Below are 16,168 nucleotides of genomic sequence, written 5' to 3' on the forward strand. Positions count from 1 at the left end.
TTGCTGGAGAAGAGTCAATAAACTCAAAATCTTGAGCAGCACAAACACAGTCCTGTAGTCTGCCATTGTAGTTTTGAATGTCTCGCGCGTTGTTTTGAAGTACTCGTGCACATGCCTATAGACTGAACACGTAATATGCGTGCGCATGACGTCATCGTTTTCACAAATTCGCATTTTTGTATGTTTACATGGAGATGATGACATCGTTTTCAAAAACGTGCACTTTGAAACCCATTTTCAAAAGGTTCCGTTTTCAGGCCCCAAAACACCGTTGTCATGTAAACGAACAGCCTAAACACAAAGTTTTCCATTTTTAATTGAAAATGTTTTTGTGTAAACGGCCCCCAAGTAAGTAAAGTCTGGGGGAGATTGGTGTAATCAGGACTCGAGTCGAGTCTCGAGCTCCGAGCCCTCCAATATCGGACAGCAGGCCAAATATGCTTTACTCTATTGAAGATTACATTTACATGCAAACTACTGAAGTATAAAATGTGGTCCTTCATTTTTGGATTCTTTCATTTTTGGACAGAAAGAATTGAGGAGAAAAATGATTGGGAGAGAGAGAACACGAAAGTATAGAGAGAAAATGAACAGGGATCTACACAGAAGGGAGGAGATCCTAAGAGAACGATGAAGAAAGTAAATTGTTTAAATTGCTTTGAAAAATGCAACAATTATATAAAAAAATTTCAATCATCTTTCATTTAGTTAAATAAAAATGCTTGAATGTAATACATCTTATTTCTCTTTTAATCCAACAACTACCATTTCTGTCCTTTAGTGTCACATAATGTCCTATGGTGTGACACACATAAAAGAACCAAACATTTCTTTAACTCAATATGTTTAAAAAAACTGTTGAATATTGCATTAGGGTAAATATAATCATCACTCATCTTAAACTGGTATAATTTTCAACATTTTTGAAAGGATGACAGCAAATTTTGACTTGCATTTAATGAAAATGTCCAACAAGTTCAACAGGTAATGGGAGGGGGGGTGGTATTCATAATTTCATAATAAATAAAAAACACCATATGAAAATAAGAATCTAACAATGAAAATAAATCTCTCTCATGCTCTTTGTATATTACCTAACTTTTTTTTTCTTCATTTGTGTTATGTCACACCATAGGACACATTTACAGTGCAGTTCAGTGAAAATGTTCAAAAAACAGTGAAAGAATTGGCAAAGATAGTGACCCCACATAATGGATGTTGTTTTTTTTTTTTTTTTTAATTGTGCTTTCCAAAAAATTGTTTTTTACTGCATATTTGTCAAGTGTGTGTGTGTGTGTGTGTGTGTACATTAGTTATTTGTAGTACTGAATTAAATGTATGCTGATTTAAATTAAATATAAATTTCCAGACAGGTTGATTTTTCATGACTGTATTATGGTACTGTGCAAAAGTTTTAGGCATTTGTGAAAAATGTTGCATAGACACACTAAAGCTGAAGGTACAAATAACCATCTTAAGACAAATGCTTTTGTGAAACAACATATTATGTGCCTAAGACTTTTGCACAGTACTGTACATTACAGTGATGAGAATTTGGGGATAAAATTAGCTTATGTTTTGAAAATGCAAAATAATCTCATTGGTCCTAAAATAGGTTTCATTTTCCTTATGCAATATGTTTTTTGTTTTTTTGGGGAGAAATATGACAGACAGTTCTTCAACAAATTCATTCATTTTCATCTTATAGGAGTGATTGAATATAAATGATATTGACAGGACATCACTTCTGAATAGAGTGATATTAGGTATCAACCCCACTGAAAGCAAGTCATAAATTAGAGAAAATTATAAAGATACAGTGGCCTCTTTGGTATTTTGGCTGCCACACTGTTTAACGCAATTTGTTGATCTGGGAGTCTTTGTAAGTATTCAGTCTAAATTGCATGTAAGTAATGGGTAATTGAGATCTACAGTAGGGACCAGATATCACAGTTAGAACTATTGCAATGCCAGTATCTTTTAGGCTGTGTTAGTAATCTAGCATGTATTTTGTAAAAAGAAGAGCACAGATTGTGCTCTTGCTTCCTCTTTCATTTCCTTAGTAGTTCCCTCTCAGAATCCTGATTCCTTTTTTGTGTTTCCCTGACAGAAAGCTAAAGCTCAAGGTTTAGATCTGTATGATGCAGCAAACCTGTAAAATGTCCCTAGAGAAACTGAAAGATCATCATTTTCTGCTATCAAACCTGTATCTGTTGCTCATTATTTATATTGTTAATTGTTTATTTATTTGAGTAATGTATGGGACTTTTTTTGGATTGTAGTTTTGCTTTTGCCATAAGTCAAGGTGATGTATTAGAAAATAACTTAGTAGTAGACAGTAATGGAAAATACATGATTTGGTTTCTTATAAAGTTTGTCATCATATCTCTGCTGAAATTAATAGGTGACCTTTTATTTCATAGCCCGTTTCACTTGATTTGCATGGGTACGTATATTTACAGCTCTGTAAAAAAAATTAAGAGACCACTGCAAAATTATCCGTTTCTCTGGATTCACTATTTATAGGTATGTTTTTGAGTAAAATGAACATTTTTGTTTTATTCTATAAAGTACTGACAAAATTTCTCCCAAATTCCAAATAAAAATTGTCATTTAGACCATTAAATGAATCTGCCCGATTCCAGCCTTGCTGAAGCACCCTCAGATCATCACCGATCCTCCACCAAATTTCAAAGTATGTGCGAGACACTGTGGCTTGAAGGCCTCTCCAGGTCTCCGTCTAATGATTAGACGACCAGATGGAGGATCGGTGATGATCTGGGGGTGCTTCAGCAAGGCTGGAATCGGGCAGATTAGTCTTTGTGAAGGACGCATGAATCAAGCTACATACAACAAGGTTATCCTGGAAGAAAACTTGCTTCCTTCTGCTCTGACAATGATCCCCAACTCTGAAGATTGGTTTTTCCAGCAGGACAATGCTCCATGCCACACAGCCAGGTCAATCAAGGTGTGGATGGAGGAGCCTTTCATGGTCAGCCCAATCTCCAGACCTGAACCCCATTGAAAACCTCTGGAATGTGATCAAGAGGAAGATGGATTTCCACAAGCCATCAAACAAAGCCGAGTGGATTGAATTTTTGCACCAGGAGTGGCATAAAGTCCCCCAACAGCAATGTGAAAGACCGGTAGAGAGCATGCCAAGATGCATGAAAGCTGTGATTGAAAATCAGGGTTATTCCACCAAATATTGATTTCTGAACTCTTCCTAAGTTAAAACATTAGTATTGTGTTGTTTAAAAATGAATATGAACTTGTTTTCTTTACATTATTCGAGGTCTGAAAACACTGCATCTTTTTTGTTATTTGGACCAGTTGTCATTTTCTGCAAATAAATGCTCTAAATGACAATATTTTTATTTGGAATTTGTGAGAAGTTGTCAGTACTTTATAGAATAAAACAAAAATGTTCATTTGACTCAAACACATACCTACAGTGCATCCGGAGAGTATTCACAGCGCTTCACTTTTTCCACATTTTATGTTACAGCCTTATTCCAAAATGGATTAAATTCATTATTTTACTCAATTCTACAAACAATACCCCATAATGACAACGTGAAAGTTTGTTTGAAATCTTTGCAAATTTATAAAAAAAAAAAAAACATGTACATGAGTATTCACAGCCTTTGCTCAGTACTTTGTTGAAGCACCTTTGGCACCAATTACAGCCTCAAGTCTTTTTGAGTATGATGTTACAAGCTTGGCACACCTATTTTTGGGCAGTTTCTCCCATTCTTCTTTGCAGGACCTCTCAAGCTCCATCAGGTTGGATGGGGAGCGTCAGTGCACAGTCATTTTCAGATCTCTCCAGAAATGTTCAATCGGGTTCAAGTCTGGGCTCTGGCTGGGCCACTCAAGGACATTCACAGAGTTGTCCCGGAGCCACTCCTTTGTTATCTTGGCTGTGTGCTTTGGGTCGTTGTCCTGTTGGAAGATGAACCTTCGCCCCAGTCTGAGGTCCAGAGCGCTCTGGAGCAGGTTTTCATCAAGGATGTCTCTGTACATTGCTGCATTCATCTTTCCCTCGATCCTGACTAGTCTCCCAGTTCCTGCTGCTGAAAAACATCCCCACAGCATGATGCTGCCACCACCATGCTTCACTGTAGGGATGGTATTGGCCAGGTGATGAGCGGTGCCTGGTTTCCTCCAGATATGACGCTTGCCATTCAGGCCAAAGAGTTCAATCTTTATTTCTCATGGTCTGAGAGTCCTTCAGGTGCCTTTTGGCAAACTCCAGGCGGGCTGTCATGTGCCTTTTACTGAGGAGTGGCTTCCGTCTGGCCACTCTACCATACAGGCCTGATTGGTGGAGTGCTGCAGAGATGGTTGTTCTTCTGGAATGTTCTCCTCTCTCCACAGAGAAACGCTGGAGCTCTGTCAGAGTGACCATCGGGTTATTGGTCACCTCCCTGACTAAGGCCCTTCTCCCCTGATCGCTCAGTTTGGCCGGGCGGCCAGCTCTAGGAAGAGTCCTGGTGGTTCCAAACTTCTTCCATTTACGGATGATGGAGGTCACTGTGCTCATTGGGACCTTCAATGCTGCAGAAATTTTTCTGTACCCTTCCCCAGATCTGTGTCTCAATACAATCCTGTCTCGGAGGTCTACAGACAATTCCTTGGACTTCATGGCTTGGTTTGTGCTCTGACATGCACTGTTAACTGTGGGACCTTATATAGACAGGTGTGTGCCTTAACAAATCATGTCCAATCAACTGAATTTACCACAGGTGGACTCCAATCAAGTTGTAGAAACATCTCAAGGATGATCAGTGGAAACAGGATGCACCGGAGCTCAATTTTGAGTGTCATGGCAAAGGCTGTGAATACTTATGTACATGTGATTTTTTTTTTTTAATATAAATTTGCAAAGATTTCAAACAAACTTCTTTCATGTTGTCATTATGGGGTATTGTTTGTAGAATTTTGAGGAAAATAATGAATTGAATCCATTTTGGAATAAGGCTGTAACATAACAAAATGTGGAAAAAGTGAAGCGCTGTGAGTACTTTCCGGATGCACTGTATAAATAGTGAATCCAGAGAAACTGATAATTTTGCAGTGGTCTCTTTATTTTGAGTGCCTATGCCATCTAAAATCATTCCTCCAAGGCTGAAGTTTACAAATCAGTTTTACATGGAAAATGAGCCGTGGCATTTCTTTGAGATTCCAGTAAGAGAGGAAGCATCTTAATATTTCATCAAAAAGTTTGCATTTAGTAGAAAAACTCAGTGGAATGATGTTTATGTAAAGCCAAAGTTTGTTAGGATAAGAGCCAGAGAGTTGACCTAAAAAAAAACAAAAAAAAACACGGCATCTAAATGCCCCATGAGACCTTGTCTCCCTAGAAAGAATGCTACCCTTCCCCCCATTACTTTGTCTGAGAAAACTCAAGCTTGTGTGTGTGTGTGTGTGTGTGTGTGTGTGTGTGTGTGTGTGTGTGTGTGTGTGTGTGTGTGTGTGTGTGTTTGAAAGCGATGTAGTGCATGTTACTGTATCTTGCCCAGAAACAGTACTTTCCACACAGAAGGTAGAAAGATCAGTCTTCTCCCTGGCTATGTTGGAGTGTGTGCTGGGATAGTTCACACACTTCCCACATGTTGGGTTTTGGCTTTGCTCCAAAGTATTTTACTAGTGGCTCAAATGTGGGACTGCTGTGTCAAGTTATTTTAAGAGATTGCACTCAGCCTGAGGTTTTGTTCAGATTTATAAACAAAACAGATAAGAGATGCGGTACTATAAGTGTGCATGTCACAAGCAAATTTAGGTAAAATTTGGTGTCTTTTAGCACGTTTACATGCACACCAATAACGCTGCTAACTACAAAAAAATCTGCTTTGAAAAACTTGTTTACATTGACTTGAAGTTATCAGGCAGTTTTAATCTAGTCAACGAAATGGAAAATGTTCAGAAATGTTCACTGATGAAGAATTAAAATATATATATATTATTGTCAACAATAATGAATACGAGATCAAAAAGATGCAAAAACGTAATATATTTGTACATCTCCACAGACAATTAAGCGAATAAACAGGTGAATAATCGCGCTAGTCAGAATGCATAACTTGCGTGTTGCATTGGGAATGTCGAATTTCTTTTAAAATGCAATGTAAATGCAATATCCTAAACTGTCTGAATGTGAGGAATTCATTACAGAGTAGCTTCTAAATAACTAATACTTCAGTTTATTCATTATGAGCTGTTATTTAAGGACCTCAGTCTTTCACAACGGTTTTCTCATGTAGTTAAACAGATTATGTTTGGTGCATGTTAAAATAGTTTTAAGTAGTTTATACATTTTTCAAAATAATTGAATAATTGGTTAAAGTTTGGTCAGCATGCATGCACACAACACTGCACACATTGGATAAGCCGGTAAAGGTGTTCACATGCAACGGGAAACCAGAAAAACGCAAAAACAACTTCGCGTCTCGATTTATGTCTAAACCTTACCCTGATGAAGAATAACTGTTTAATATGTTTACATGAACAGACGTTTTCAGGTTAAGTATAATCTGTAGATTGTGCATGTAAACATGCTCATTTTCAACATTTTCTAATTGCTTAAGAGCATTTCTAGTAAAAGAGAGATGAGAGAAAGCATCAAGGCAGAATGTTACTGTGTTTAACAGTCTTTATTTTCATTGACAATCATCATTGTTTAAGGTACATTCTTTAGCCGCTGAATGTTCATTGGGTATCTGAAGTGGCTGGTGGCTTATTTTCATTTCTTAGCCTGGGTTTTACAACTAACTGAACATTTTATGCCTGTAATCCTTAAAAAAATAAAATAGTAAAAAGTTAATTGTTTCATTATTATCTTGACAATTTTCTTGGTCTGACATGCTTGTACCAAAGTAGTGCAACAGTGCCTGTCCATATTTTCAGCCTGCTTGGTTCCAGAAGTATTTTTCCCAACAAAAAAAATCCATAGGGATATCATAAATGAGTAATAAGCCATGAACCAACCAACCAGAAGGTGAATCACAACACTATAAACTTTTAAATGAAGCAAAAACGTATTTGAAAATCAGACAAAAAGACAAAGGTACAAGACTGTACTTTTTGTCTTTAATGATGGAATGAACTACAATCCCATGAAGCATTGCAAATGATGTAATCGAATTGATTTTTGTTTTTTAAGGATTTGAAGTAACGTGGACTGATGGCTTTAACAGCATATACCATCAATTAACAACTTCGGAGCTCATGGTTTATCAGTTATCATTAATCATCTGTTCATCATATGGAAAACATTAATAGGATTTTTACTTCCGGAACCAGACTGCTGCGCTCTATTGAGCTTCCAAATGTTGATGTTTTCTGGAGGAGTGATTGAAGTGGTTTATATAAGGTTGACCTTGTCAACTGCTGTGCATGGGCCCTGTCCCATGTCTTCTAGGGCAAATGAGGGCTCTAAGTTTGGGGTTGTTAAATCATGGGTCACTTTACAATCTAGCAGGTCCACTGATGGTGTCTCCACCATATCCAAACATTCCAACAAATCCTTGTTCTCAGTTAGTGCAGGATTAGTAATTTTGTCTTCCAACACCTGACTGGTTATGGCTTCACTCTCCACTGTGACCCCAGAGTCAAGCTCAGCATTAAGGGCTTCGGAGATTGGTTGAGATTTCACCAGGTCATCCAAAGCCACCAAAGGTTCAGACTCTTGAATTTGCTCAGGTTCTTGCACTGGAGCTGCAGGTTCCTTCACATTAAGGCTGACAGCAGCCAATGCGGACTCCACTGCTTCAATGCCCTTACTCACCACGTCTTCCACAGGTGCAGCAATCTGTTCCGTGACTGCACTGACCGTTTCTTCTACAGCTTGTGTAATGCTCTCCAGAAAACGGGCAGGCTCACTGAGGTTCTGGTCTTCGTTTGGTGCCTCTTCTAAAGGCTTCTCTTCTGATGCATTTTCTGGGACTGGAGCTTCGGAAGGTTTCTGCTCTGCAGTCTCCGGACCTGTTGTGTCTGCTCCTATTCCGGCTTCACTCTTCTTTCGACTGAGTTTTGCTCCCATTCTGTCCCCTTGCAAAAGTAAAAAACATCACAGTCATTAAACAAGCTCACACAAACATTATTTTCTGTTTGTTATAAGGCTGCAAAGAACGTTGAGTGAAACTGTTCCTGCAGTACTCGAGTACACAGTAAAGAAATGTTGTTCTTGGGCCAAGCCTCGGTTTTTAACGGCCTTTGTTGACGATGGGCTCAGACACCACAGCGCAACAGTACCCGCCAACTTTTCCAGCCGCCATACTTACATAAGAGTTTTAAGCCATGAACCAAACCAACCAGCTTCAAAGTGATTCACAACATTACAACTTTGATTTGAAGCTAAACTCGGACAAAAGACAAAGGTACAAGACTTAATGTCTTTAATGAGGGAATGAACTACAATCTCACGAAGCATTGCGAAAATGACAGTCTATTAAAAATGAAAACAAAACTACTGACTTAAATTGTCAATAAACTGTATTTAAAGTATATTGTAACATTTAGATGTACACAAATATATAAGTAGTTTAGGGAGACCACTTCGATTGCATCATTTAGTGCGTCATGGGGTGTGCTTTATTTGCCGCTACTCTCTGATTGGTGGATCTTTCTCAGGATTCTGGGTAGTGCGGTTCTTCACCAGGAATTGCGCAGTTAAATATGATTTTGAAATAATATGGACTGATGGCAACAGAAGAATATACCATCGATTAACAACCCTGGAGCTCATGGTAAGGTCTGTCTTCAAAAGGCTTATAAGTTACTGTTAAAAATCAACTCGCCTTTGGAGAAAAATCAGGAGTACACAGTAGAGAAATTTTGTCATTGGGCCAAGCCCCAGGGACGATGGTCACAGACAATAAACTGGACTGAAGAGATTTCAACACCATCAGTTGTTGGGGCAGTTAAGATTAATCTACTAAAGTGTCCGAGCTAATGAGAAATGGCCCACATAAAGTACTTTTAAAGGAATATTACAGGTTCAATTAAAGTTAAGCTCAATTGACAGCATTTGTGGCATTATGTTGATAAGCACAAATTTATTTCGATGTGTCCCTCCTTTTTTTTTTTCTCCCCAATTTGGAATGGACAGTTCCCAGTGCGCTCTAAGTCCTCGTGGTGGCGTAGTGACTCGCCTCAGTCCGGGTGGCGGAGGACGAATCTCAGTTACCTCCGCGTCTGAGACCGTCAATCCGCGCATCTTATCACGTGGCTTGTTGAGCGCGTTACCGTGTAGACGTAGCGCATGTGGAGGCTTCACGCTATTCTCCGCGGCATCCGCGCACAGCTCACCACGCGCCCCACCGAGAGCGAGAACCACATTATAGCGACCACGAGGAGGTTACCCCATGTGACTCTACCCTCCCTAGCAACCAGGCCAATTTGGTTGCTTAGGAGACCTGACTGGAGTCACTCAGCACGCCCTGGATTCGAACTCCCGACTCAAGGTGTGGTAGTCAACGTCAATATTCGCTGAGCAACCCAAGCCCCCATGTCCCTCCTTTTCTTAAAGCAAAAATCGAGGTTACAGTGAGGCACTTACAATGGAAGTGAATGGAGACGATTTTTGGAGGGTTTAAAGGCAGAAATGTGAAGATTATAATTTTATAAAAGCATTTACGTTTAATTCTTCTGTTAAAACTGTATTATTTTTACAGTCGTTTCAGGGATTTAGGATTTGCGGCATTATGTCGGCATTTTTTCATATTATTACCAAGTCCAGGATGATTGGTAAAAAAAATAACAAGGAAAAACAGTTGTAATGGGGCAGAGTTTTGCATGTTGCAATGTAAAACTTTCATGGCAAGTTCATTATTTTCTGTACAACAAAAAACAACTACATTTCTTATGTTAATAGCTACTGTAGCACCACTACTTTCTGAGAAGTACTTTTTCCAATTGTACATTTCCATTATTTGTTAGGCTACTTTTGTAACATACAACAAACAGCTTTTTAAGAACAAAGAATATGGGATGTCTGCCATTTGGGAAGCAGCATGGGTTCACATTAAAGTTCTATACAGAACATCATGTTCTCCTGTGGTGCTGTTGGCGGGTGAAAAAGAACCACAACACTGATTTATATGATGAACACTGTACATGCACATTTACAGCATGTGATGTATTTAAGCACAAAATCTCTTTTTTTTTTTTTTTCACATAATGATCAATACTCCAAATCTGCCATTACATTTGCACATTCTAGACAATGTGCATAATTTATATTATGATTGGTGAGGTTTAAATACTATGTAAAATAGTACTAATTTCTCATCCTAACTCAACCATCTGGGGACCAGACTCTTTTTAAAAATAAGTTGCAAAGCACAGCTTACAGTACACTATCTTCATCCAAATAAAGACTGTTTTGACGAATAATAATCCCTGAATTGAAACGCTGATGTTTCAATTGAATAACCACTGACGTGGCATCAGAGCTCGTCACATTCATGGAACAGAAATACAGGAGAACATAGAAGGGCTGTAGTGATACAGTAGATCCAGTGCAAAATACAATCTCCTTTATCTTTAAAGTAACTAAGCCAAAAACATCACAACTGAGCATGCATGTGGGACAAAATGAGATGAAAGAATCGATATGACCCACCTTGTTGAACGGTGTATGAGCGGTGACGCGCACAAGATCAGGGATGAAGAAACTGACCGACTGTGGGAGGAAAACTCCACGATGGGGATGTCCGATTCGCGAACGAATTGTTCTTTTGAGCCGATTCTTTTGAACGATTCACATAACGTTTGAAAGTCACTTCACTGGGAAGGAGAACTTTTAAGAGAAGAACAACAAGGGAAAGGTGGGTGATTTGGTGGAACCATAAACAGCACAACATTTGACTCGTCTTGTTTTCGAGCAGATAAATAATTAAATGTATTTGACAATATAAGCAGGAGCTTCATTAGGGTGACAGCATGGAACTTGAAATTTAATTAAACTACCAATAAAAGCACATTAAATGCCGAGTGTTCACTTCTGGGAACGCTTTTGAGCGACGATTCAGTGAATCATTTGTAATGAACCGGTTCTTTGCAACGAACCGATTCCCGCCCCCATATAAAGTGTCAACAATGACGTTTTAAATGTGGAATTATCGATTAAAGTGGGCCATTTTCTGCCTCTTTGACTGCACACGTGTTTCAATGCAGCCCAGCCATCATTCGGAACCTTGAAACAGTTCAAAACAAATTTAATTACTGATCCAAATACTGTTGACCCCTTTAATCCCATTTTTTCCCAGCTGAGAGGGCACATGTATTTTACTCGTTGGATAGCCCAATGCAAAAAAAAAAAAAAAAAAAAAAATAATATGTATTTTACTAAAATTATAAAATAAAAAAATGAAAGTAGTGAACAGTGAAACTATGAGATTTATTCTTGGTCACAATTGTAACCAGTGGGAAAATACATATATATATATAAAGTAGTATACAGTATTTTATTGTCAAGCAATTGTGGTAGAAAGGCTAATGACAAACCATGAATAACTGCATATTTTTACTTTGTTTAATTTGTTGTAATACTTTGAAATCTGCAATTTTATAGTGGGAGTCAATCAGTCGCCTATCCAAAAAAGGGTCTCCGAATATTCCCACCGTTCACAATTGTGACTACTCACATTTTTACTTGTCCTGTGAGCATGATTTATATGAGGTAGAGCAATATTATTAATAAATCAATAAAAGAACCATTAAACATTATACAAAATATGGTAGTTGTAAATGTATCATGACTGGGGTTACATCATATATCAGTTTCTGTGAGGATATGTGCATTCCTACTAGGACTTATTTAGCATACAACAATGACAAAACATGGTTTACAGCAAAACTCAGGCAGCTTCGTCAGGCTAAAGAGTATGCTTACAGAAGTGGGGATAAAATCTTGTACAATCAGACCAAATACAGACTGACAAAGGAGATTAGAGTGGCTAAAAGAAGCTATTCTGAAAACCCTGCCGAGGAAAGGAGACCCCCCCGCATCCTGTTCCCACTCCCAGGGATGCACGGGTCGGACCCGGAGACCATCCTGACGCACCAAAGCTCCCTCCCTAGAAGTGTGTGGGGGGGGGGGGGGGGTAGGTCACAGGCCGGAGAATTCCCCGACCTGAGTTTGGTGATGGGGGTATGTGGAGAGCAGGGTGGGCCGAGCGGCGTCTGGGCAGAGCGAGGCTGGGAAGATAAGTGGTGAATGAGTTCCACCTTTGTGCCACACCGGTCTCGTGTTCCAGTGAGGGGCAGTGGGAGTATTTGAAGAGAGGAGACAGCAGCAGACGGGGAGGGAGAGCCGCACAAAGCTGTCTGTCTGTCTGTCTGTGCGTCAGTGTCGATGGTGTAATTCTGAAAAGCATCTGTGTTGTAGTGTTTAATGTACACTGAAAATTGCCAAATTAAAGTGTCTTACGTGTTTGTGAAGCCAGCCCCAGCTTCCTCCTCTGCCATCATTGAATTGTTACAGTGGTGCTGAACCCGGGAGGGAGGAGGGATGCGCTGTTGTGGAGTCCTTGCCGCTGCTATTCGCCAGGGGAGCAGCCGCGGCTGTCTGCCTAGGGAGGAGTGTGACGAGGAGGAGGGATTGGCCGGGCCGTGATGGTGCACGGCTGATGCTGTATCAGCTGATCAGTGGGAGAGCGAGATAAAGGGGAGCCGGAGGTGCCAGTTCAAGAGAGAGAGAGACGCATGCGGCCACGTTGTGTGTGTCTGTTTGTCTTATGGTTTATGTTTGTTTTATGTTGAGTTTTGCATTAAAACATTATGTTGACTGTTCAACTGGTTCCTGCTTCCCCCTTGCCCGTCCTTTACCAGTTACCATAGTGCAGAGACCCGGGAGGGAGGAGGGATGCACTGTCGCGGAGTCCTCACCCCTGCCATCCACCAGGGGAGCAGCCGCAGCGGTCTGCCTAGGGACGGAGGGGACGCTGCCAGCTGCCGTGAGCTGGAGGAACCTCTGCCGTCCGCCGAAGATGGGGAGTTGCGGTTCCATCCTCCAGGGGCCGGAGGACTCGCTGCCATCCGCCGGGGGAGGAGCGAGCTGGCGTCCACCAGAGGGCGGAGGAGCGGTTGAGTACCGGGGCGACAGCGCGTCCGGGAGTCGGCGAGCAAGTTCTTCTCTCTCTCTCCTCTCTCACTTTCTCTGTGTGTCTCTGCTCACCCTTTCCCTCTCCCCATGCCTCCCCTCGTCTCTTCCCCAGGTTTACAGGAGGCGGGTTGGACCACCGGCTCTCTCTCTCTCTCTCTCTCTCTCTCTCTCTCTAATCTTTCATTTTGTGTGTAGTCAGCTGTGTTTGTTTTTTAGATTATGGCAGCTGGTGTTGGTAGCAGTAATTGTACAGCTCTCGCAGTAATTGCAGAGCTGTGAAAACTGTGGTTGTGTAATGAGTATGAAAGAGAGAGATGAAGCTGTTATCACTCTTAAGACTCTCAATCCCCTCATTTCACTTCTTTTCTCTGTCTATCACTCCATTTTCATGCTGTTTATTTGGAAGGAACTTTTGGCACAGAAAGTAAATTTCCAGGGATGATTGGAAACATCTGCGTTAAGAGGAGAGGCAGTAGCAAAGTAGAGAACTAGTGAGTGCGTTTATGTTTTCCAGCTCTGTAATTTGAATTCCTTTTTGTATTGCTTTCCTGAATGTCATCTGACCACTTATATTATATACTGTAAATGCCCCACCACACATAGTTATTTCCTTTGCAAAAGCAGAGAAACACACAAAAAACAAAACCACAAATGCTGCTGATGCTTCTTACATGCAAATTATCAGATAATGCAGATGCTCCCGAGAATCATTCATTCAAAGTATGTGTAATACGTGATAATGCCTTGGGTTTTCTCCATTGTGCCTTTGATCACATCTATAACCATAGATGTGTCTGATTATGTAGCTCATGGGATTTGGTAAACAGACTCAGGTTTGACATTTTAGGTTTTGACAGAAAATATTTAGTTTTCAGAAAAGGCAATTTTCCAGATACCTCTGTGACAAAATGTATGAACTTGAAATCTGACAGATAGAGGTTTTTCATTTTCATGTAAGTTAGACTAGTGAAACAATTATACATATGAATGGGAGGACAAACAGAATACATTTAGAAAATGCATTTACAGAAAGATTCAAATTCCCAACATAGCCTCAGATGTGTGTCTAACCTCTTTGGTATGAGTGGGATGCTGGTGACTTTAATATATTTTGAGGTTATTTTTAGTCTGAGAGGATGTTGAGAGATTTGCTGGTCTCAGATTGCTTGCCATCAGGACTTCAGTCTGAAAGATTTGCTCCATCTCCTTCCCCATGTTTTCACAGAGAGAGACAAGCTACCTTCATTTTTTTCTCTTGGCGAAAGAAGTTCTTAAACTGCATTCACTCTGTTATAGAGAAAAACAAACAGATGGAAAGATAGATAGACAGACAGACAGACAGACAGATAGATAGATAGATAGATAGACAGACAGACAGATGATGATAGATAGACAAAGAAACAGGCAGATAGATAGATAGATAGACAGACAGATAGATAGATAGACAGACAGACAGAGAGATAGACAGAGACAGACAGACAGATAGATAGATAGACAGACAGACAGACAGATAGATAGATAGACAGACAGACAGAGAGATAGACAGACAGACAGATGATGATAGATAGACAGAGAGAGACAGGCAGACAGATAGATAATTAGATAGATAGACAGACAGACAGATAGAGAGACAGACAGATAGGTAGATAGATAGACAGACAGACAGAGAGATAGACAGACAGATAGACAGACAGACAGATGATGATAGAGAGACAGGCAGACAGATAGATAATTAGACAGACAGAGAGACAGGCAGACAGATAGATACTTAGATAGATGGACAGACAGAGAGACAGACAGATAGATAGACAGACAGACAGACAGATGATGATAGACAGAGAGAGAGACAGGCAGACAGATAGATAATTAGATAGATAGACAGACAGGCAGGCAGGCAGACAGCTAGACAGACAGATAGATAGATAGACAGACAGACAGATAGATAGATAGATAGACAGATGGACAGACAGAGAGATAGATAGACAGACAGATGATGATATATAGACAGAGACAGGCAGACAGATAGATAATTAGATAGATAGACAGAGAGACAGGCAGACAGACAGACAGACAGACAGATAGATAGACAGACAGACAGACAGACAGATAGATAGATAGACATACAGACGACAAACAGATAGACAGACAGACAGACAAACGACAAACAGATAGATAGATAGATAGATAGACAGTCAGACAGATGATCGATAGATAGACAGACACACAGACAGACAGGTAGATAGATAGACAGTCAGACAGATGATCGATAGATAGACAGACACACAGACAGACAGACAGATAGATAGATAGATAGATAAGGATGTATGTTATCTCCCATCTGTTTGGCTTTTGACTATTTGTCAGATTTGCAAAGCTTTAAAGCTGCTTTGCTGAAAAATTTATTGAAAAAGGAATTTTGGAATCTAACAAACTTCAGAAGATTATATAGAGTGACAGTTAACATTTGTACAATAAGAAAATACACCAGAAAGTTTTCAGCTCCCAGAACGGCCACAATTTTTCTGAGAATATTAGAGGCCAAAGCAGCCATCACCCATCTTCTGAAGAAAATCACTTGTATCTTCAATGTCACATGGCATATTCTAATCCTGTATGCTTCCTGACTTAATCACATACACATATGGCAATACAGATTCATCTGTGTATCATATATTCTGTGCTGTATATTTGAAATATAAAAAAACTCTAAACCTCTGCTAGTTTGACACATACACTAAATCATTTAATGTTTCTGATTCTGGTAAGGGATGTTGTGTTTGTGTGTGTAAGTTCCAAACTATAGTCAGAAGATGACAATAGGGTGAGATGGTTTTGATTAATCTAAAAGATGTAAAACTTTTGGCTGCTTTGCTGCACTATAGAATTTAATACATTGATTACACATGGCTGTCATATATTTCACTGGCAGACAAGGAGATATAAATAACACTTCTTGAGCACATACCTTGTTTTTCCTTCTCTCTTGAAATTAAGTGTGATGACAGGAAATTGACTGGCAAATTCTCTCTCTCTCTCTCTCTCTCTCTCTCTCTCTCT

At 39.8% G+C, this 16,168-nt stretch overlaps 1 protein-coding gene across 1 annotated transcript; it reads right to left on the reverse strand.

Annotated features, from left to right (window-relative positions):
- Positions 1–6,637: 6,637 nt before the first annotated feature.
- On the reverse strand, positions 6,638–10,714 carry si:dkey-238c7.16 (uncharacterized protein LOC559078 homolog). The gene is made up of 2 exons (XM_051656471.1): positions 10,628–10,714; positions 6,638–8,052 (listed from the first exon to the last, which is right to left on the reverse strand). The coding sequence occupies exon 2, from the start codon at positions 8,042–8,044 to the stop codon at positions 7,367–7,369; it is 678 nt and encodes a 225-aa protein (XP_051512431.1). The 5' UTR covers positions 8,045–8,052; positions 10,628–10,714; the 3' UTR covers positions 6,638–7,366.
- Positions 10,715–16,168: the final 5,454 nt, after the last annotated feature.

This window comes from Myxocyprinus asiaticus, chromosome 26 (genome assembly GCF_019703515.2).
Source record: "Myxocyprinus asiaticus isolate MX2 ecotype Aquarium Trade chromosome 26, UBuf_Myxa_2, whole genome shotgun sequence".
NCBI classification, from domain to species: Eukaryota; Metazoa; Chordata; class Actinopteri; order Cypriniformes; family Catostomidae; genus Myxocyprinus; species Myxocyprinus asiaticus.